This window comes from Rhinoraja longicauda, chromosome 34 (genome assembly GCF_053455715.1).
Source record: "Rhinoraja longicauda isolate Sanriku21f chromosome 34, sRhiLon1.1, whole genome shotgun sequence".
NCBI classification, from domain to species: Eukaryota; Metazoa; Chordata; class Chondrichthyes; order Rajiformes; family Arhynchobatidae; genus Rhinoraja; species Rhinoraja longicauda.
Window position 1 is genome coordinate 24,257,671 of NC_135986.1, and position 19,847 is coordinate 24,277,517.

Genomic DNA, 19,847 nt, shown 5'->3' on the forward strand with positions numbered 1-19,847 from the left:
GGGAGGGGAGGGAGAGAGGGGAGGGAGGGAGGGGAGGGAGGGGGAGGGAAGAGGAGGGGGAGGGGAGGAGAGGGTGCTGCACCAATGCAGGAGAGGTTTGGGCCCACTTGGTCCAGTTGTATTTAAATTTGCTTCCATTTCAAAAATTAAGTCACAGCACACTACTTCAGCTACCTACTAAGGTGCAATGCAAATACAAGTCTAGTTTAACAGAGTGTGTTAGTCTTTTCCTTTTATTATTGATGCAAATGCCAACATTCCTGGTAATTGGGTTTATGCGAAACAAATCAGGAAACAGACAAGGTCCCACGTATGATAAGGTCCCACATACGTCTACACTGGGATTTTTAATCAGACTGATTGCTGATGTTAAATGCTGAAACAACTCACTGATAACACAAATTCTTGAGAGAGCCATAGAAAGCCAAAATTAATCAGACATTGGCTATGTGGCCCAATCATGTGCCGTTTATCTCCATGAGCCATCTAGTCTGAACCCGGTGTGATGCTCCCATCCACATCGTCCCATGTTCCTTTTACAAACTTTTAATCCTCTTAACAGCTTTTGGATCCTGCCTCAACAATGATCTGTAACGCGGGGAACTGCATTCTAATCTTTGTTGACATTACTTTTTGAAATAATTACTTGTGATACTGTAAACTTCCTCTCCCTCATTACTGACCTGTGAATTAATGGATTGAACCTATTTACACCATTGTAAGTCCTCATGATCTTTAAAATCTGTAGCAATCAGTCAGTCTACCCCTCCTCTCACCTGCCCCCTTTAATCTTTCATGCCAAGTGACAAAGCCCTCACTTATATCACCTCTTCCCAATACGACTTTTGTGGGTTTATTCTGTTGATGCCATTTATCAGAATACGTGGTTGTGACACTCAAGAATATTTACCCTCCAAATTTGTCTTTGCTCATACTCCTATCAGTGTACATTATGTTGAAAGGCAGCTGATTAATACCCTGAATATTACACAAAATGCCGGAGTAACTCAGTGGGACTGGCAGCATCTCTGGAGAAGGAATGAAGGTCTGAAGATGGGTCTCGACCCAAAATGTCACCTATTCCTTCTCTCCAGAGATGCTGCCTGTCCTGCTAAGTTACTCCAGCATTTTGTGTCTATCCTGCTCAGCCAAGAACTTGTATGTATTCTGTAGTAATCCCGGGCCACCACATGCTACTTTGTTGTGTATAATGTTGAAGATACCGGAGAGGTACAGTAGGTAGTGCTGCTGCCTCACAGTACCAGAAATCTGGATCGATCCGGCACGGTGGCGCAGCGGTAGAGTTGCTGCCTTACAGCGAATGCAGCGCCGGAGACTCAGGTCTGACTACGGGCGCCGTTTGTACGGAGTTTGTACGTTCTCCCCGTGACCTGCGTGGGTTTTCTCTGAGATCTTCAGTTTCCTCCCACACTCCAAAGACGTGCAGATTTGTAAGATAATTGGCTGAGCAAATGTAAAAATCCCCCCTAGGGTGTGTAGGATAGTGTTAATGTGCGGGGATCGCTGGGCGGCGCGGACCCGGTGGGCCGAAGGGCCTGTTTCCGCGCTGTATCTCTAAATCAAAAAATCCGTACCTCTATTTTCCCTGTGACCATGTGGATTTCCTCCGGGTGCTCCGGTTTCCTCCCACATCCCAAAGATATGTGGGTTTGTAGGATTAATTAGCCCCCTGTAAATTGGCCCACATGTGTAGGGAGTGGATGCAAAAGTGGAATATGCTGAACTAGTACAAATGGGTGATTGATGGTCAAACTAAATATAATTACCATAAAAGTGAATCAAATAATGCAGCGATAAGAGTAAGGAAAAGATCAAGATGGTAAAGAGAGAATAAAAGTGGAATGAAGAAATAACAAATGAATTATGAAAAAAAATCATATTCATAAAATATTTCAGGAATTCTCCTTGTGGACCGTCTACCGCATCTTATCTCCCAAATGGGCACATAATTGCCACATTTGGGAGCCAGTCATATGCCCTTCAGCCCAACCGACCAAGATGCCCCATCTACACCAGTGTTTGGCCCATCTATATACTAAAACTCTTGTTTGTTTGTTCCTGAACTATAGCCAAAATGGTACACGATAGCGTGACAGTTTTAGGCCCACCTTACTCGTCCCTTTGGTGCCAATGGAAGAAGTTTCATTGAAATCGGTGTTATATTTTTAAAGTTATTCACATTTTAAAGTTTAAACCTATCTTCTAGGAGGGGAGGGAAGAAGGGAGAGGGAGGGAAGGAGGGGGGGGGAGGATAAGGGGGGTTGAGGGGAACGAGAAGGGGGGTGGAGGGAGGGAGGGGGAGGAGAGGGTGCTACACCAATGCAGGAGAGGTTTGGGCCCAACGGGTCCACTTGGTCTAGATTTAGATTTAGAGATACAACGCGGAAACAAGCCCTTCGGCCCACCGAGTCCGCGCCGCCCAGCGATCCCCGCACATTAACACTATCCTACACACACTAGGGACAATTTTTACATTTACCCAGTCAATTAACCTACATACCTGTACGTCTTTGGAGTGTGGGAGGAAATCGGAGAAAACCCACGCAGGTCACGGGGAAAACGTACAAACTCCGTACAGATGGCGCCCGTAGTCATGATCGAACCTGAGTCTCCGGCGCTGCATTCACTGTAAGGCAGCAACTCTACCGCTGCGCCACCGTGCCGTTCTTAGAATCCTTCTGAACTTAGTCTAGTATCCTTCTGCACCTTTCCTATGCCACAGAAAGCTGTGGAGGCCGTCAAGGGATATTTTTAAGGCGGAGATAGATAGATTCTTGATTAGTATGGGTGCCAGTGGGAGAATGTTATGGGGAGGAAGGCAGGAGAATGGGATTAGGAGGGGGCGATTGATCAGCCATGATTGAATGGCGGAGTAGACTTGGTGGGCAGAATGGCCTAATTCCGCTCCTATCACACATGAACCCATCTATTAAATCACAGCTTGCATGATATTCATTTTTTTCACATTTTTGATATTAACGTCAACCTTCGTGGGATACGTTTAATTTTTAGGTCTGCAACTCAATTGATGAATTACTGTTGGCATAGGACAGTAAAGTACGTTGTGGAGTTTTTCTTACTTGCCAGTGTTAAAAAGGTGAACGATTGGAGCCATGTTGCACAGATGTAGACATAGCCAAGATGTGCAGGACGGAACTGCAGATGCTGGTTTACACCAAGTGCTGGAGTAACTCAGCGGGACAGGCGGCATCTCTGGAGAGAAGGAATGAAGGTCTGAAGAAGGGTCTGGACCCGAAACGTCACCCATTCCATCTCCGCAGCCTGCCCGCTGAGATACTCCAGCATTTTGTGTCTATCTTAGACATAGCCAAGAACTTGTATGTACTCGGTAGTAATCGAAGGTATTTATTCACAAAATGCTGGAGTAACTCAGCGGGTCAGGCAGCATCTCAGGAAAGAAGGGAATGGGCGACGTTTCAGGGTCTCGACCCGAAACGTCGCCCATTCCTTCTCTCCTGAGATGCTGCCTGACCCGCTGAGTTACACAAGCATTTTGTGAATAAATACCTTCGATTTGTACCAGCATCTGCAGTTATTTTCTTACGCTACCTGTAGTAATCCAAGGTCACCACACGCTGCTTTGTTGTATAGCTGTGATTCTAATCAGTACTGAATGACCCACACTTACTTAACAGCTGCTTCAGTGTTTTAGCAGCTCATTCCTAGCGGCTACAGTAAGCCAATGGTTAAATTTAATGCACATAAGCTCTTATTTTATCCAGAAAAGACAAGCCGCAGTTCAATCAAAAATGGACACAAAAGATAGTAGACACATGGGTGACTTTTCGGGTCGAGACCTTTCTTCAGACTGTTCGGAAGAAGGGTCGTGACCCGAAACGTCACAGATTCCATTTCGCCAGAGACGCTGCCTGAGTTACTCCAGCATTTTGTGTCTATCTTTGGTTAAACCAGCATCTGCAGTTCTTTCCTACACATTTCGCCTGTATAATGATAGTTTTGTGAACACTACTAATGAAAATGTCGGAAGAGTTTTGCACATTTCTTGTTTTGTATATATTTATTATTCTGAATAAAGCATATTTTTAGGTTAAAAAAGCTGGGTTTTGTAAACCCTCCTCCTCAGAGGTCTAGACTCAAAGACTTTTTCAAACGTTGATTGATTCGTTGTGTATTACACCCTCTTCAGTGTCAATGTTAGGCGCTTCACGGTGTAGCTTGGTCCTGTGCAACACAGTAGCAGAGGACACAGAGCACCTCATATTTCGCTTGGGCAGCTTGCAGCCTAGCGGTATGAACATTGACTACTCCAACTTTAGATAGTTCCTCTGTCCCTCTCTTCCCCTCCCCCTTCCCAGTTCTCCCTCTATCTTCCTGTCTCCACCTATACCCTTCCTTTGTCCCGCCCCCCCGACATCAGACTGACGAAGGGTCTTGACCCGAAACGTCACCCATTCCTTCTCTCCTGAGATGCTGCCTGACCCGCTGAAGTACTCCAGCATTTTGTGAATAAATACCTTCGATTTGTACCGGCATCTGCAGTTATTTTCTTACAGTAGCAGAGGGGTTCAGTGTCTCTTGAAGAACACTACTACAATGGGATGCTACCAGTAGAGTAGTGATTGGCATCAATAAGGGAAACTCGGTAAAGAGGGGGGTAAAGCAGGCAAGTCACACTGATAGGATATCAAGTGGCGGCATGGTGGTGCAGCGATAGAGTTGCTGCCTTACAGCGCTGGAGACCCGGGTTCGATCTTGACTACAGGTGCTGTCTGTACGGAGTTTGTATGTTCTCCCCGTGACCTGCGTGGGTTTTCTCCGAGGTCTTCGGTCTCCTCCCACACTCCAAAGACATGCAGGTTTGTAGGTTAATTGGCTTGGTAAATGTAAAAATTTTCCCTAGTGTGTGTAGGATAGTGTTAGTGTGCGGGGATCGCTGGTCGGCGCGGACCCGGTGGGCCGAAAAGGGCCTGTTTCTGCGCTGTATCTCTAAACTAAACTAAAAAAAGAGTAGGAGGGTGCTCTTGTGAATCATAAAGGGGAAGCTTGGAACATTTCAGCTAAACGGTGCCTTTTGTTGCCTTTCCAGATTGTGGCCGAGTTGTTCGGATGATGCGATGGGCGCCTGGAGGGATGCGGATTATGTACGGGCAGGGAAGTGCTGGCCTAGGCAAAGTGTTCAACCTGGACGTAATGGCCAGGGAGGCTTGTTCATGTGCTGTTTAGTTTAGTTCAGTTTAGAGATACAGCCCCCTTCGAACCACCGAGTCCTCACCGACCTGCGATCCACGCACATTAACACTATCCTACGCACACCGGGAACAATTTACATTTATACCAAGCCAATTAACCTACAACCCTGCACGTCTTTGGAATGTGGGAAGAAACCCGAGATCTCAGAGAAAACCCACGCAAGGAGAACGCAAGGAGCATGGGCGGCACGGTGGCGCAGCGGTAGAGTTGCCGCCTTACAGCGAATGCAGCGCCGGAGACTTAGGTTCGACTGGGTAAATGTTAAAATAAAAAAAATTGTCCCTAGTGTGTATAGGGTAGTGTTAATGTGCGGGAATTGCTGGGCGGCGCGGACTCGGTAGGCCGAAGGGCCTGTTTCCGCGCTGTATCTCTACATCTAAAGGTACAAACTCCGTACAGACAGCACCCGTAGTCGGGATCGAAGCCGGGTCTCTGGTGCTGTAAAGCAGCAACTCTACCGCTGCGCCACCAAGCCCTCCATGCGTGTTCTATGCGGTATGTCTGGAAAACCCACCCTCACTAGGACTGGTTTCCTCGTAAATCCATTAACTGAAAAACACTCAGCAAGCATCTCTACTATTGCAAAGGCACGCCATATACATGCACAACTGGAAACAATTAAAACAGAGATATCCAAACATGCTAGCACTTAGTAAAACTGGTGCTTCTGAGAACCTGTGCAAGTTTTTTTGCTGATAGGAAGACTGAACCATCCAAGAACAAATTGCATAGATTAAATACTGAGAGATATTGAGTATAGAAGTTGGGAGGTCATGTTGCAGTTATTCAAGGCATTGGTGAGGCCGCATTTAGCGTGTTGTGTTCAGTTCTGGGCGCATTTTGTAGGAAAGATGTTGTCAAGCTGGAATGGGTACAGAGAAGATTTACGAGGGTGTTGCCAGGACTCGAGGGTCTGAGCTATAGAGAGAGGTTGAGTAGGCTGGGACTCTATTCCTTGGAGCGCAGGTGAATGAGAGTGATCTTGTAGAGAGAGGTGCATAAAATCAAGAGAGGAACAGATAGGGGAGATGCACAGTCTCTTGCCCAGAGTAGGGAAATCAAGCACCAGAGGACAGAGGTTTAAGGTGAAATGGCAACGATTTAATAGGAATCTGAGGGGTAACCTTTTCACACAAAGGGTGGTGGATGTATGGAACGAGCTGCTGGAAGAGGTAGTTGAGGCTGGGAATATCGCAATGTTTAAGAAACAGTTAGACAGGTACATGGATATGGAGGGATATGGGCCAAACGCAGGCAGGTGGGGCTAATGAGCTGGGACATGTTGGCCGGTGTGGGCATGTTGGGCCTGTTTCCAAGCTGTATAACACTATGACTAATATTAAATATTTTAAATATGTGTGTTTAAAGGGAGAGCGAGCAAAATCAAACATTTGTGTCATACCAATTAATGCTTGCAAATTTTCAACATGTTTATGAAAGTATCGCAGTAAACAAAATAAAATAAAATATTGCATTTATGTAGTACTTCAAAATGCTCAAAGCATTTTCAGCTGCTGAATTAATTTGAAAGGGAGTCATCTGAAGAAGGGTCTCGACCCGAAACATCACCCATTCCTTCTCTCCTGAGATGCTGCCTGACCTGCTGAGTTACTCCAGCATTTTGTGAATAAATACCTTTGATTTGTACCAGCATCTGCAGTTATTTTCTTACACTACTAGTTGGTCAAAATCATTATCAGGAGAATAACGTGCAAGTTCCAGCTAATGTTAAATTGTTAATTCCTGATTTAATGAGTGACTCAAGTGCTACAAATCATCTATTGTTCCCTTCAAACTCAAATGCTAACTTCACATTTACACCTTCTCACCTGCAACGTCACACCATTAAAATCTGTCATTGCCGAGTACACAAAAAGAACATTTTAAAAATCCTCGTCTTATCTATTTATTTATTTATTTATTTAGAGATACAGCGCGGAAACAGGCCCTTCGGTCCACCGGGTCTGCGCCGCCTGGCGATCCCCGCACACTAACACTATCCTACGCATACTAGGGACAATTTTTACATTCACCCTCCACACAACGCTGTGCATTTGAAAACTATTCTCTTCAAAGGCTTTTGGAGAAGCACGTGGATAGGAAAGGTTTAGAGGGGTACAGGCAGAGTGGCACAGTTCTGGGCACCCTGTTATAGGAAAGCTGTTGTCAAGCTGTAAAGGGTAACAGAGAAGATTTACGAGGATGTTGCCAGGGCCAGAGTGGCAGAGTTCCAGCCAAGGTGCAATGCTGACCTCTGTTGTTTGTGTGGAGTCAGCACGGTTAACTTAGTTTAGTTTAGAGATACACCGCTCAGTCGGCATTAACCAACCTGATCTCCCGGTGGCTGAGCACGTCAACTCCCCCTCCCACTCCCAGTCTGACCTTTCTATCATGGGCCTCCTCCAGTACCATAGTGAGGCCCACCGGAAATTGGAGGAACAGCACCTCATATTTCGCCTGGGCAGCTTGCAGCCCAGTGGTATGAACATTGACTTCTCCAACTTTAGATGGTTCCTCTGTCCCTCTCTTCCCCTCCCCATTCCCAGATCTCCCTCTATCTTCCTGTCTCCATCTATATCCTTGCTTTATCCCGCCCCCTGACATCAGTCTGAAGAAGGGTCTCGACCCGAAACGTCGCCCATTCCTTCTCTCCTGAGATGCTGCCTGACCTGCTGAGTTACTCCAGCATTTTGTGAAATAAATACCTTCGATTAGTACCAGCATCTGCAGTTATTTTCTTACACCACGGAAACAGGGCGTTTCGGCCCACCGGCGATCCCCGCACATTAGTCAAGTCAAGTCAAGTCAATTTTATTTGTATAGCACATTTAAAAACAACCCACATTGACCTAAGTGCTGTACATCAGTTCAGGTACTAAGAACGAACAAACAATGGCACACAAACATAACAGCACATACATAAACAGTTCACAGCGCCCCCTCAGAGGGCCTCAAACGCTAGGGAGTAGAAATAGGTTTTGAGCCTGGACTTAAAGGAGTCGATGGAGGGCGCAGTTCTGATGGGGAGAGGGATGCTGTTCCACAGTCTAGGTGCTACAACCGCAAAAGCACGGTCACCTCTGAGCTTAAGCCTAAACCACGGGATAGTCAGTAGCCCCAAGTTGACCGACCTGAGGGACCTGGAGATAGAGTGGTGGGTTAGAAGATTTTTGATATGGCGGGGGGGGGGGGGGGGGGGGAGCCCCTTTAGGGCTTTGTATGTGAACAGGAGGAGCTTGAAGTTGATTCTGTACCGTACTGGGAGCCAGTGGAGAGAAGCCAGAAACGGGGTGCTATCCAATACCCACTAGGGACACTTTTTACATTTACCAAGTCAATTAACCTATAAACATAAGGACCAAAGACCATGGTGATATAAGAAAGTGAGAACACACGCCTTTGACAAAAATCCCAAAACACTTGCCTTTGACAAAAACATCCCAAGTACATTTTAAATTAACCCTTCTAGCCGTCAGAGAGAGTTTTAGATTTCCACTGACATTTTTTTGTTAAAGCACGCTTCCTGTTTTCACCGGCTGAATGCTAATTTTATATTCAAGGACGTTCATAAGATCAAAACAATGCTGTGGATTTAGGATTTTTTAAACTTAAAAGTTGGCACATCTTGTCGGAGTGTCAACACTATTTCAAAAGTGCAGGACTGCTATCTTTATCCTACCCACTCTATAAAGACATATAATCAATATATATATTAATAGGGATGGTACTTCATGCTTTTGTACAACTCTGGGAATTCCCAATCTTAACGCACAGTGAACGTCAGCCAAATATAGATTTTCTCAATCAAATATTACTTCAGTAGATGGGATATTGGCTTCTCCAACTTTAGATAGTTCCTCTGTCCCTCTCTTCCCCTCCCCCTTCCCAGTTCTCCCTCTATCTTCCTGTCTCCACCTATATCCTTCCTTTGTCCCCGCCCCCGACATCAGTCTGAAGAAGGGTCTCGACCCGAAACGTCGCCCATTCCTTCTCTCCTGAGATGCTGCCTGACCTGTTGAGTTACTCCGGCATTTGGTGAATAAATACCTTCGATTTGTACCAGCATCTGCAGTTATTTTCTTACAGTAGCAGAGGGGTTCAGTGTCTCTTGAAGAACACTACTACAACGGGATCTACCAGTAGAGTAGTTTCTGGCATCAATAAGGGAAACTCGGTAAAGAGGGGGGTAAAGCAGGCAAGTCACACTGATAGGATATCAAGTGGCGGCGTGGTGGTGCAGCGATAGTGTTGCTGCCTTACAGCGCTGGAGACCTGGGTTCGATCTTGACTACAGGTGCTGTCTGTATGGAATTTGTACGTTCTCCCTGTGACCTGCGTGGGTTTTTCTCCGAGATCTTCGGTTTCCTCCCACACTCCAAAGACGTGCAGGTTTGTACGTTAATTGGCTTGGTAAATGTAAAAATTGTCCCAAGTGGGTGTAGGATAGTGTTAGTGTGCGGGGATCGCTGGGCGGCGCGGACCCGATTTTCCTTAATACTTTTTCATTGAGAGGCAGGGTTGGCACAGTGATACAACTGGTAGATCTGCCGCCTCTCGGCTCCAGGGACCCAGATTCATTCAACACTAGGGTTGTTGTCTGTGCAGAGTTTGCACATTCTCCATGGGTGTGAGTGGGTTTCCTCTGGGTGTGCTGGTTTCTATGGCCTGGAATAGACCCTTCTGTCTATCATGTCATAAGGTCATTAGTGATAGACAATATAGACAATAGGTACAGGAGTAGGCCATTTGGCCCTTCGAGACAGCACCGCCATTCAATGTGATCATGGCCAATCATTCACAATCAGTACCCCGTTCCTGCCATCTCCCCATACCCCCTGACTCCGCTATCTTTAAGAGCTCTATCTAGCTCTCTCTTGAAAGCATCCAGTGAATCGGCCTCCACTGCCTTCTGAGGCAGAGCGTTCCACAGATTTACAACTCTCTGACTGAAAAAGTTTTTCCTCATCTCCGTTCTAAATGCCCCACCCCTTATTCTTAAACTGTGGCCCCTGGTCCTGATAGGAGTAGTTAGGCCATTCAGCCCATCAAGTCTACGCCACCATTCAATCATGGCTGATCTTTCTCTCCCTCCTTACCCCATTCCCCTCCCTTCTCCCCATATCCTCTGACACCTCTACTAATCAAAAATCTATCTATCTCTGCCTTTAAAAAAAATGTCTGCACTGACCATGATAGTAATATGTAGTATATGAAAATAACTGCAGATGCTGGTACAAATCAAAGGTATTTATTCACAAAATGCTGGAGTAACTCAGCAGGTCAGGCAGCATCTCAGGAGAGAAGGAATGGGTGACGTTTCGGGTCGAGACCCTTCTCCAGACGAATATGACTAATCTTATCTGTCTGCACACCATCCGTACTCCTTTATTCACTGCATGTTCCAGTGTCCCTCCAAATGCCCCTTAAACCTTGCTATCATACCTGCGTCCATCACCTCCCTTGGCAGCGTGCTCCAGGCACCCACCACATTAAAAAACAACTTGCCCCACGCATTTAAACTTTCCCTCAGTTATTCCCTCTGGTAGTTATCATTTCCATTCTGGAAAAAAGACCATCTATATGTATGCTCTCTCATGATTTTATAAACCTATCAACGTTGGGCGAGTCCAGAACCAGGGGGCCACAGTCTAAGAATAAAGTGGGAGGTCATTTAAAACTGAGATGAGAAAAAAAACACTTTTTCACCCAGAGTTGTGAATTTGTGCAATTCTCTGCAAATTGCGGAGCATTTGGATAGCACTAACAGGATCATTCCGAGTCAGCATGGATTTACGAAGGGGAAATCATGCTTGACAAATCTACTGGAATTTTTTGAGGATGTAACTAGGAAAATTGATAGGGGAGTCAGTGGATGCGGTGTACCTCGACTTTCAGAAAGCCTTCGACAAGGTCCCACATAGGAGGTTAGTGGGCAAAATTAGAGCACATGGTATTGGGGGTAGGGTACTGACATGGATAGAAAATTGGTTGACAGACAGAAAGCAAAGAGTGGGGATAAATGGGTCCCTTTCGGAATGGCAGGCAGTGACCAGTGGGGTACCGCAAGGTTCGGTGCTGGGACCCCAGCTATTTACGATATACATTAATGACTTAGATGAAGGGATTAAAAATACCATTAGCAAATTTGCAGATGATACTAAGCTGGGGGGTAGTGTGAATTGTGAGGAAGATGCAATAAGGCTGCAGGGTGACTTGGACAGGTTGTGTGAGTGGGCGGATACATGGCAGATGCAGTTTAATGTAGATAAGTGAGAGGTTATTCACTTTGGAAGTAAGAATAGAAAGGCAGATTATTATCTGAATGGTGGTCAAGTTAGGAAGAGGGGATGTTCAACGAGATCTGGGTGTCCTAGTGCATCAGTCACTGAAAGGAAGCATGCAGGTACAGCAGGCAGTGAAGAAAGCCAATGGAATGTTGGCCTTCATAACAAGAGGAGTTGAGTATAGGAGCAAAGAGGTCCTTCTACCGTTGTACCGGGCCCTGGTGAGACTGCACCTGGAGTACTGTGTGCAGTTGTACAGGGCCCTGGTGAGACTGCACCTGGAGTACCGTGTGCAGTTTTGGTCTCCAAATTTGAGGAAGGATATTCTTGCTATTGAGGGCGTGCAGCGTAGGTTCACTAGGTTAATTCCCGGAATGGCGGGACTGTCGTATGTTGAAAGGCTGGAGCAATTAGGCTTGTATACACTGGAATTTAGAAGGATGAGGGGGGATCTTATTGAAACATATAAGATAATTAGGGGATTGGACACATTAGAGGCAGGAAACATGTTCCCAATGTTGGGGGAGTCCAGAACAAGGGGCCACAGTTTAAGAATAAGGGGTAGGCCATTTAGAACGGAGATGAGGAAGAACTTTTTCAGTCAGAGAGTGGTGAAGGTGTGAATTCTCTGCCTCAGAAGGCAGTGGAGGCCAGTTCGTTGGATGCTTTCAAGAGAGAGCTGGATAGAGCTCTTAAGGATAGCGGAGTGAGGGGGTATGGGGAGAAGGCAGGAACGGGGTACTGATTGAGAGTGATCAGCCATGATCGCATTGAATGGCGGTGCTGGCTCGAAGGGCTGAATGGCCTACTCCTGCACCTATTGTCTGCCACAGAGGGCAGTGGAGGCCAATTCACTGGATGAATTTAAAAGAGAGTTAGATAGAGCTCTAGGGGCTAGCGGAATCAAGGGATATGAGGAGAAGGCAGGCACGGGTTACTGATTGTGGATGATTAGCCATGATCACAATGAATGGCGCTGCTGACTCGAAGGGCCGAGTGGCCTCCTCCTGCACCTGTTTTCTATGTTTCTATTCTCTCCTTATAGCTAATCCACACAACATCTTGATGCACCTTTCTGCAGTCTCCACATCCTTCCTGTCATTTTAGTCTAGTTCAGTTTAGAGATACAGAGCGGAAACAGGCCCTTTGGCCCACCGAGTTCGCACCGACCAGCGATCCCCGCACATGAACACCATCCGGCACCCACTAGGGACAATTTTTACATTCATACCAAGCCAATTAACCTACAAACCCTTATGTCTTTGGATTGTGGGGGGAAAGCGAAGATCTCAGAGAAAACCCACGAGGTCACGGGGAGAACGTACAGTCTGTGTACAAGCGAAGGTATTTATTTCACAAAATGTTGGAGTAACTCAGCAGGTCAGGCAGCATCTCAGGAGAGAGGCAATGGGTGACGTTTCGGGTCGAGACCCTTCTTCAGACTGTGCACATGCAGCACCTTTAGTGGGGATCGAACCCGAGTCTCTGGCGCTGTAAGGCAGCAACTCTACCGCTGCGCCAACGTGCTGCCCTAATGTGGCAACCAGAACAAAATAATACTCCAAATGTGCCCTAGGCAAAATCTCATGAAGTTGCAACACAACTACTATGATACTCAATGTCTCAACTGAGGAAGCCAAGCATACCATGTGCTTCTTTACTTTCTATGCCTGTGTAGCCACCCCAAGATATCTGATTAATGCCACCATTTTCCATCAATGTTTCTCTTGCATTTGACATCCCAAAATGCAACACCTCACACTTGTCCTGATTAAAGTCCATCGAGCATTTCTCCACCCAAATTTCCAACTAATTTAAGTTTAGGTTTTTAGATTTATTACTGTCAGGTGTAGGGAGGTACAGTGAAAAGCAGTATTTGGCATGCTGTTCAATCAAATCTGATATCTATATTCTAAAACTCTCGTTTATCTTGTTTTGTGAGGGGAGAGGGGGTTGAGGAGGGGGTTGAGGAGAGGGGAGGGGGGAGGAGAGGGGAGGGGGGAGGAGAGGGTGCTGCACCAATGCAGGAGAGGTTTGGGCCCAACGGGTCCACTTGGTCTAGTTTTACATAATATCAGGGATAGCATAACATCATAATAACATAATAACATCAGGAACAATTTCTTCCCAGCTGTAATCAGGCATCTGAATCATCCTACCACAACCAGAGAGCAGTCCTGAACTACTATCTACCCCATTTGTGTCCCTCGAACTATCCTTGATTGGACTTTACAGGTTCTACCTTGATATCATTATTCCTTTATCATATACCTGTACACTGTAAATGAATGGTTCGATTGTAATCGTGTATTGTCATTCGGCTGATTGGACAACACGCAACAAAAGCTTTTCACTGTACCTCAGTACACAAGACAATGAACTAAACTGAACCGGTCCAGATTAAAATCCATTGAGCATTTCTCCACCCAAATTTCAAACCAATCTGTTTTCAGTCTGAAGAAGGGTCTCGACCCGAAACGTCACCCATTCTTTCTCTCCTGAGATGCTGCCTGACCCGCTGAGTTACTCCAGCATTTTGTGAATACGTTTTTAGGTTTATCGTTGTGACGTATACAGAGGTACAACGAAAAGCAATCCTTTGCATGCCAATCAAATCAGATATTATGTACAAATGCAATCATGCCAAACTCAAATACAATAAGTAGAACGAAGTGAAGATACAGAGGGAAGAATATAGTTCTCAGGATAGAATCTCTATCCCGCTGCACATTTCAAAGCTTTCCTCACTATCTACAACTCTGCAAGCTTCTGCTCGATGCGATAGAACTTTATTTATCCCAGGAGGGAAATTGGTCTGCCAACAGTCAAAAAACACCACAGGATACATGAGACATAAAACATTTTTCATGAAAGTCCAAGATTGGGGATGTGCAAAAATTGGAAGGGGGGGGGGTCAGTCTACCTCATGACAGAAGGGGGAGGAGTTGTACCGTTTGAGAGCCTCATGGAAAAAGGATCTCCTGTGGCGCCCTGTGCTGTCAACATGCTAATCAGGCCAGATACATTTTCAACTAGATCATCCACATGTCCCACCAACAACCAAGGTCTCAGCACTGATCTTTGTGGAATGCCACTGGTCACAGATCTGCAGTCACCACTACCCCCTGTCTTATAACCAAGCCAATATTTGCATCCACCTTAACAACTAGCCTTGAATCCCATGTAACTTAATCTTCTGGACAATGAGGGTGGCACAGAGGTTTTGTGCAGGAAGGAACTGCAGATGCTGGTTTAAAATGATGGTCAACATAAAAAGCTGGAGTAACTCAGCGGGTCAGGCAGCATCTCTGGAGAAAAGGAATAGGTGACGTTTCGGGTTGCCTGGCCCCGTCCGATGAAGGGTGTCGACCCGAAGTGTCACTATTCCTTTTCTCCAGAGATGCTGTCTGACCCGCTGAGTTACTCCAGCTATTTGTGTCTATCTTTTTGTGTCAGGTTCAATGTCAGGTTCAATCCGGGTGCTGAACTCAGGCAAATCATCACAACTCATATCTGCCATTAGTTCTTCCAATTTTAGTTTTAGGTTTGCCATTATTAAACTAGTGAAATTGTACAAAATAAATCAGCAGTTAAAACAAAAAGTTGAAGACCATTCTGTTTTTAAGGTTAAAAGTGATAGGGGCAGAATTAGGCCATTCGGCCCATCAAGTCTACTCCGCCTCAATCATGGCTGATCTATCTCTTCCTCCTGCCTTCTCCCCTTAACCCGACACCGGTATAAATCAAGAATCTATCGAGCTTTGCCTTAAAAATATTAATTGAAGGCCTCCATAGCCTTCTGTGTAGAAAGAATTCCAAAGATTCACCACCCTCTGACTAAAGAAATTCCTCCTCGTCTCCTTCAATAGACATTAGGTGCAGGAGTAGGCCATTCGGCCCTTTGAGCCAGCACTGCCATTCACCGTTTTCATGGCTGATCATGCACAATCAGCACCCCGCTCCTGCCTTCTCCCCGTATCCTTGACTCCGCTTATTCACAAAATGCTGGAGTAACTCAGCAGGTCAGGCAGCATCTCGGGAGAGAAGGAATGGGTGACGTTTCGGGTCGAGACCCTTCTTCAGACTGACTCCGCTATCCTTGACTCCGTCCGCTATCCTTGACTCCGTCCGCTATCTTTAAGAGCTCTGTCTAACTCTCTCTTGAAAGCATGCAGAGAATTGGCCTCCACTGCCTTCTGAGGCAGAGAATTCCACAGCTTCACAGCTCTCTGGGTGAAAAGGTTTTTACCCTCATTTCCATTCTAAATGGCCTACCCCTTATTCTTAAACTGTGGCCCCTGGTTCTGGACTCCCCCAACATTGGGAACATGTTTCCTGCCTCTAACGTGTCCAACCCCTTAATAATCTTATACGTTTCGATAAGATCCGTAGCACCATGATCCAAGCCTTTCACTGTTCGGTACGTTTCATGCCCGGGCCACTGCCCCGGCCGACACCTGCAGATGGCTACTTACAACCGTGGTCTTGGCGTGTCGTGGTCATTCATGGACACGTCACCGTCTTCGTCCTCAAACCGCAATCGCGGGTTGGCACCTCCGCCGCCCCGGTTTCTCGGTTTGTGATTCACGTCGCTGTACATCTTCCACCGGAATGGGCCGCGTCCCTTCTTCTTACGGACAGGGAAACCTCCGCCAACGCGGTCATCGTGTTCTAAAAACAAAAGTTACAATCAGATTGGAGAAACTTTTTTTTTTTAATGGAAATTTAGGCGACTAAGGAACACCCCTCATTGTTTTTTTATTTCATAAAATGTCCTTCAATCTAAAATGGAGACGGCTGTATCTCACCACCCCTTCAATATTCACTGCGAAAGGATAGACAATAGGTGTAGGAGGAGGCCATTCGGCCCTTCAAGCCAGCACTGCCATTCAATGTGATCATGGCTGATCATTCTCAATCAGTACCCCGTTCCTGCCTTCTCCCCATACCCCCTGACTCCGTTATCCTTAAGAGCTCTATCTAGCTCTCTCTTGAATGCATTCAGAGAATTGGCCTCCACTGCCTTCTGAGGCAGTGAATTCCACAGATTACGGGTGCTGATTCTCCCCCGTGACCGCGTGAGTTTTCCACGGGTGCTCCAGTGTGCTACTGAATTTGTAGGTTAATTGGCTTCTGTAAAATTGTAAATTGTCCCTAGTGTGTGTGGGATAGTGTTGGTGTGCGGGGATCGTGGGTCGGTGCAGACTCGGTGGGGCAAAGGGCCTGCTTCTGCTTTGTATCTCTAAACTAAACTAAGTATCAACAAATAAAATTGTTGCTACTGAGGGCAGAATAGAAGAGGAAGTAAGTTGTGCTGTAACTGTACACGGTTTCGATGGGATGACACGCAGAGCACTGCGAATTCTTTCCTTCTCCGGACTTCAAACAAAATGCCTCAATGTCAGTACAGCATTGGTTCATTGGGATGCCATCTCTGGGACCCTTTACTAAGATTTAGAAGAATGAGAGGTGATCTCCAGAATACTCTGAACGCGATTTGTGGGGTTGGGATCAAGAGACTCTGGAACTGGGGATGCAGTCTCGTGGTTGGGGAGCAGCATTTAAGACACCTCGTGTCTGTACGTCTTTGACATTCCCCACCTCAATGGGTTATGGAAGCACTGCCGTTTCAATTGATCGTCACCTGCCAAGGATCCGAAGTTACAATAGACAATAGGTGCAGGATCAGCCCTTTGAGCCAGCACCACCATTCAATGTGATCATGGCTGATCATTCTCAATCAGTACCCCGTTCCTGCCTTCTCCCCATACCCCCTGACTCCGCTATCCTTAAGAGCTCTATCTAGCTCTCTCTTGAATGCAGTTGCAGTTGCTTTAATGATGTTGCAGTTGCTTTAATGTCCCACGAGTAGGAACCATACAGACCCCAACACTTAGAACGTAGAAAAATAGGTGCAGTAGCAGGCCATTCAGCCCTTCGAGCTAGCACCGCCATTCAATATGATCATGGCTGATCAGTACCCCGTTCCTGCTTTTCCCCCCATATCCCTTGATTCCGTTAGTCCTAAGAGTTAAATCTATCTCTTGAAAACATCTGGCGAGCCGGCCTCCACTGCCTTCTGTGGCAGAGAATTCCAGATTCACAAAAATCTGTGTGAAAAAGTTTTTCCTCATCTCAGTCCTAAATGGACTACCCCTTCTTCTTAAACTGTGACCCCTGGTTCTGAACTCCTCCAACTTTTCACTGTAAAGACCCCAAAAGTTTTCACTGTACCCCGGCACGTGTGACAATGAACAAAACAAAGCTGTTTTAGAGTCGTAGAGTGACACAGTGTGGAAACACGCCCTTCCGCTCACACTGGCCAACATGTCCCGGCTTCACTAGTCCCACCTGCCCGCGTTTGGTCCTTATCCCTCCAAACCAGTCCATTCCATGTAAAATCGCAGATCGTAGCTCAGTGAACAACTGTTTCACTGTCCCAGCTGAGATCGAACTGCATTTTCTCTCTACTCTGCAGCAGGTGAGTAAATAAAAACAGGTCCCTGCTCCTGATAGTTAGCCAATAATAACCAGAGGTGACTGAATGTGACTGAATTTTGGCTGCAAGCAGTTTAATGTTAAATGGCACAATGGTGGATTTGCAAATGAAAAATATTCACCGTGCTAGAAAGTTTTAGACAGGAAGCCTGAATGAGACTCGGGATTGAATGGAGTAATTTAACTTTAGTTTAGAGATACAATGTGGAAACAGGCCCTTCGGCCCACACCGACCAACGATCCCCACACATTAACACTACCCTACACAAACAATAGGGACAATTTATATTTTACATCAAGCCAATTAACCCACAAACCAGTACGCCTTTGGAGCGCGGGAGGAAACTGAAGATATCGGAGAAAACCCACGCAGGTCACGGGGAGAACGTACAAACTCCGTACAGACAGCACCCGTAGTCGGAATCGAACGCGGGTATCCGGCGCTGTGAGGCAGCAACTCTACCGCTGTGCACAATGATGAAGGTCGTCAAGCAGACATAGTGCACCGCCAATTCTACGCTAACCATGTATGGTATCAGCACTGGTGAATAATAAGCAATGGCACAGCATTTAGATTAGGTAATATGGTACAGCGGAGACAGGACACATTGGTTTGTGCCAACAGCCAGCTTTCACAGGCAAATCATTCAATCAATGTTATCATTAGGTCATACGTGATAGGGGCAGAATTAGGCCATTCTGCCCATCAAGTCCATTCCGCCATTCAATCTTGGCTGATCCAACTCTGCCTCCTAACCCCACTCTCCCGCCTTCGCCCCATAATCCCCTGTAAGGGTTAACATTGGGTAAGCAGCTATGTGGGTGCTATTGCAGGAGTGTAAAATGTTCCAGCTTGGTTATATTGCTGAGGCATCCTGTTTGTCAGCATGTGGCACGGTTTATGGCTGATCGCATCCTCTGATATCAGCAACCGGCGTTCAAAGCTTTGATGTGTTAAGAACATCTTGCCATATGGACTGCCCTTTGTTCCCAAGAATAAAGAGGACACATAGGTCACGACGGACACATAAAGATTTACAGGACATTGTAAACTTGCCGTATAAGGCAGCGATGGAACCAAGTACTGGCACATGTATTACGGGTATAAAGTGTGTGTGAATGTGAGTTTTCGGAGAGAGAGACTACACTAGCTGCCTGAGCGTTTCTGAACGCTCCGGAGCCTAGGCTTTCTCCCACCTGGGTCAGCAGAATAAAGAGGTTAAACGAATTCGGGTTGTCTGACTATTTCTGTTAATAGGCCACGAACTACAACACCCCGACACCCGTACTAATCAAGAATCTATCTCTGCTTTAACACTATCCATTATCTTGGCCTCCACACTCTTCTGTGGCAAAGAAGTCCACAGACTCACCACCCTCTTACCAAAGAAATTCCTTCTCATCTCCTTCCTAAAGGAACGTCCTTTAATTCTGAGGCTGTGTCCTCTGGTCCTAGTTATCCATTCCAGCAGCTCGATAACAACGGTTTTTAAATTATGCTAAAACCAGTGGAACACACGCAGTAGGCATAACATATGGCGCTTGATAGCCAATATGGACTGGAAGGGCTTGTTCCTGAGTTGCACCACATTGTACTACCTTCAATATGTTTAGGAAAATAACTGCAGATGCTGGTTCAAACTGAAGGTAGACACAAAATGCTAGAGTACACCTGCTGAGTTACTCCAGCATTTTGTGTCTACCTTCAATATGTTTATATGCATGTCATTAAGATTAAAACAAATGTTATTTGTATAGTGTCTCTGATAAAGCAAACGTGTCAATGAGCTTCAGAGGACTATTAACAAATAA

The 19,847-nt window shown here is 46.1% G+C and overlaps 1 protein-coding gene across 1 annotated transcript in view; it reads right to left on the reverse strand.

Moving 5' to 3' along the window:
• Nucleotides 1-19,847, reverse strand: part of nxf1b (nuclear RNA export factor 1b) — a 98,073-nt gene that overhangs the window by 61,859 nt on the left and 16,367 nt on the right. The window contains exon 2 of the mRNA XM_078427823.1: nucleotides 16,013-16,208. Within this exon, the coding sequence (XP_078283949.1) occupies nucleotides 16,013-16,137 (125 nt within the window). The 5' untranslated portion in view covers nucleotides 16,138-16,208. The remainder of the gene's footprint in view (nucleotides 1-16,012; nucleotides 16,209-19,847) is intronic.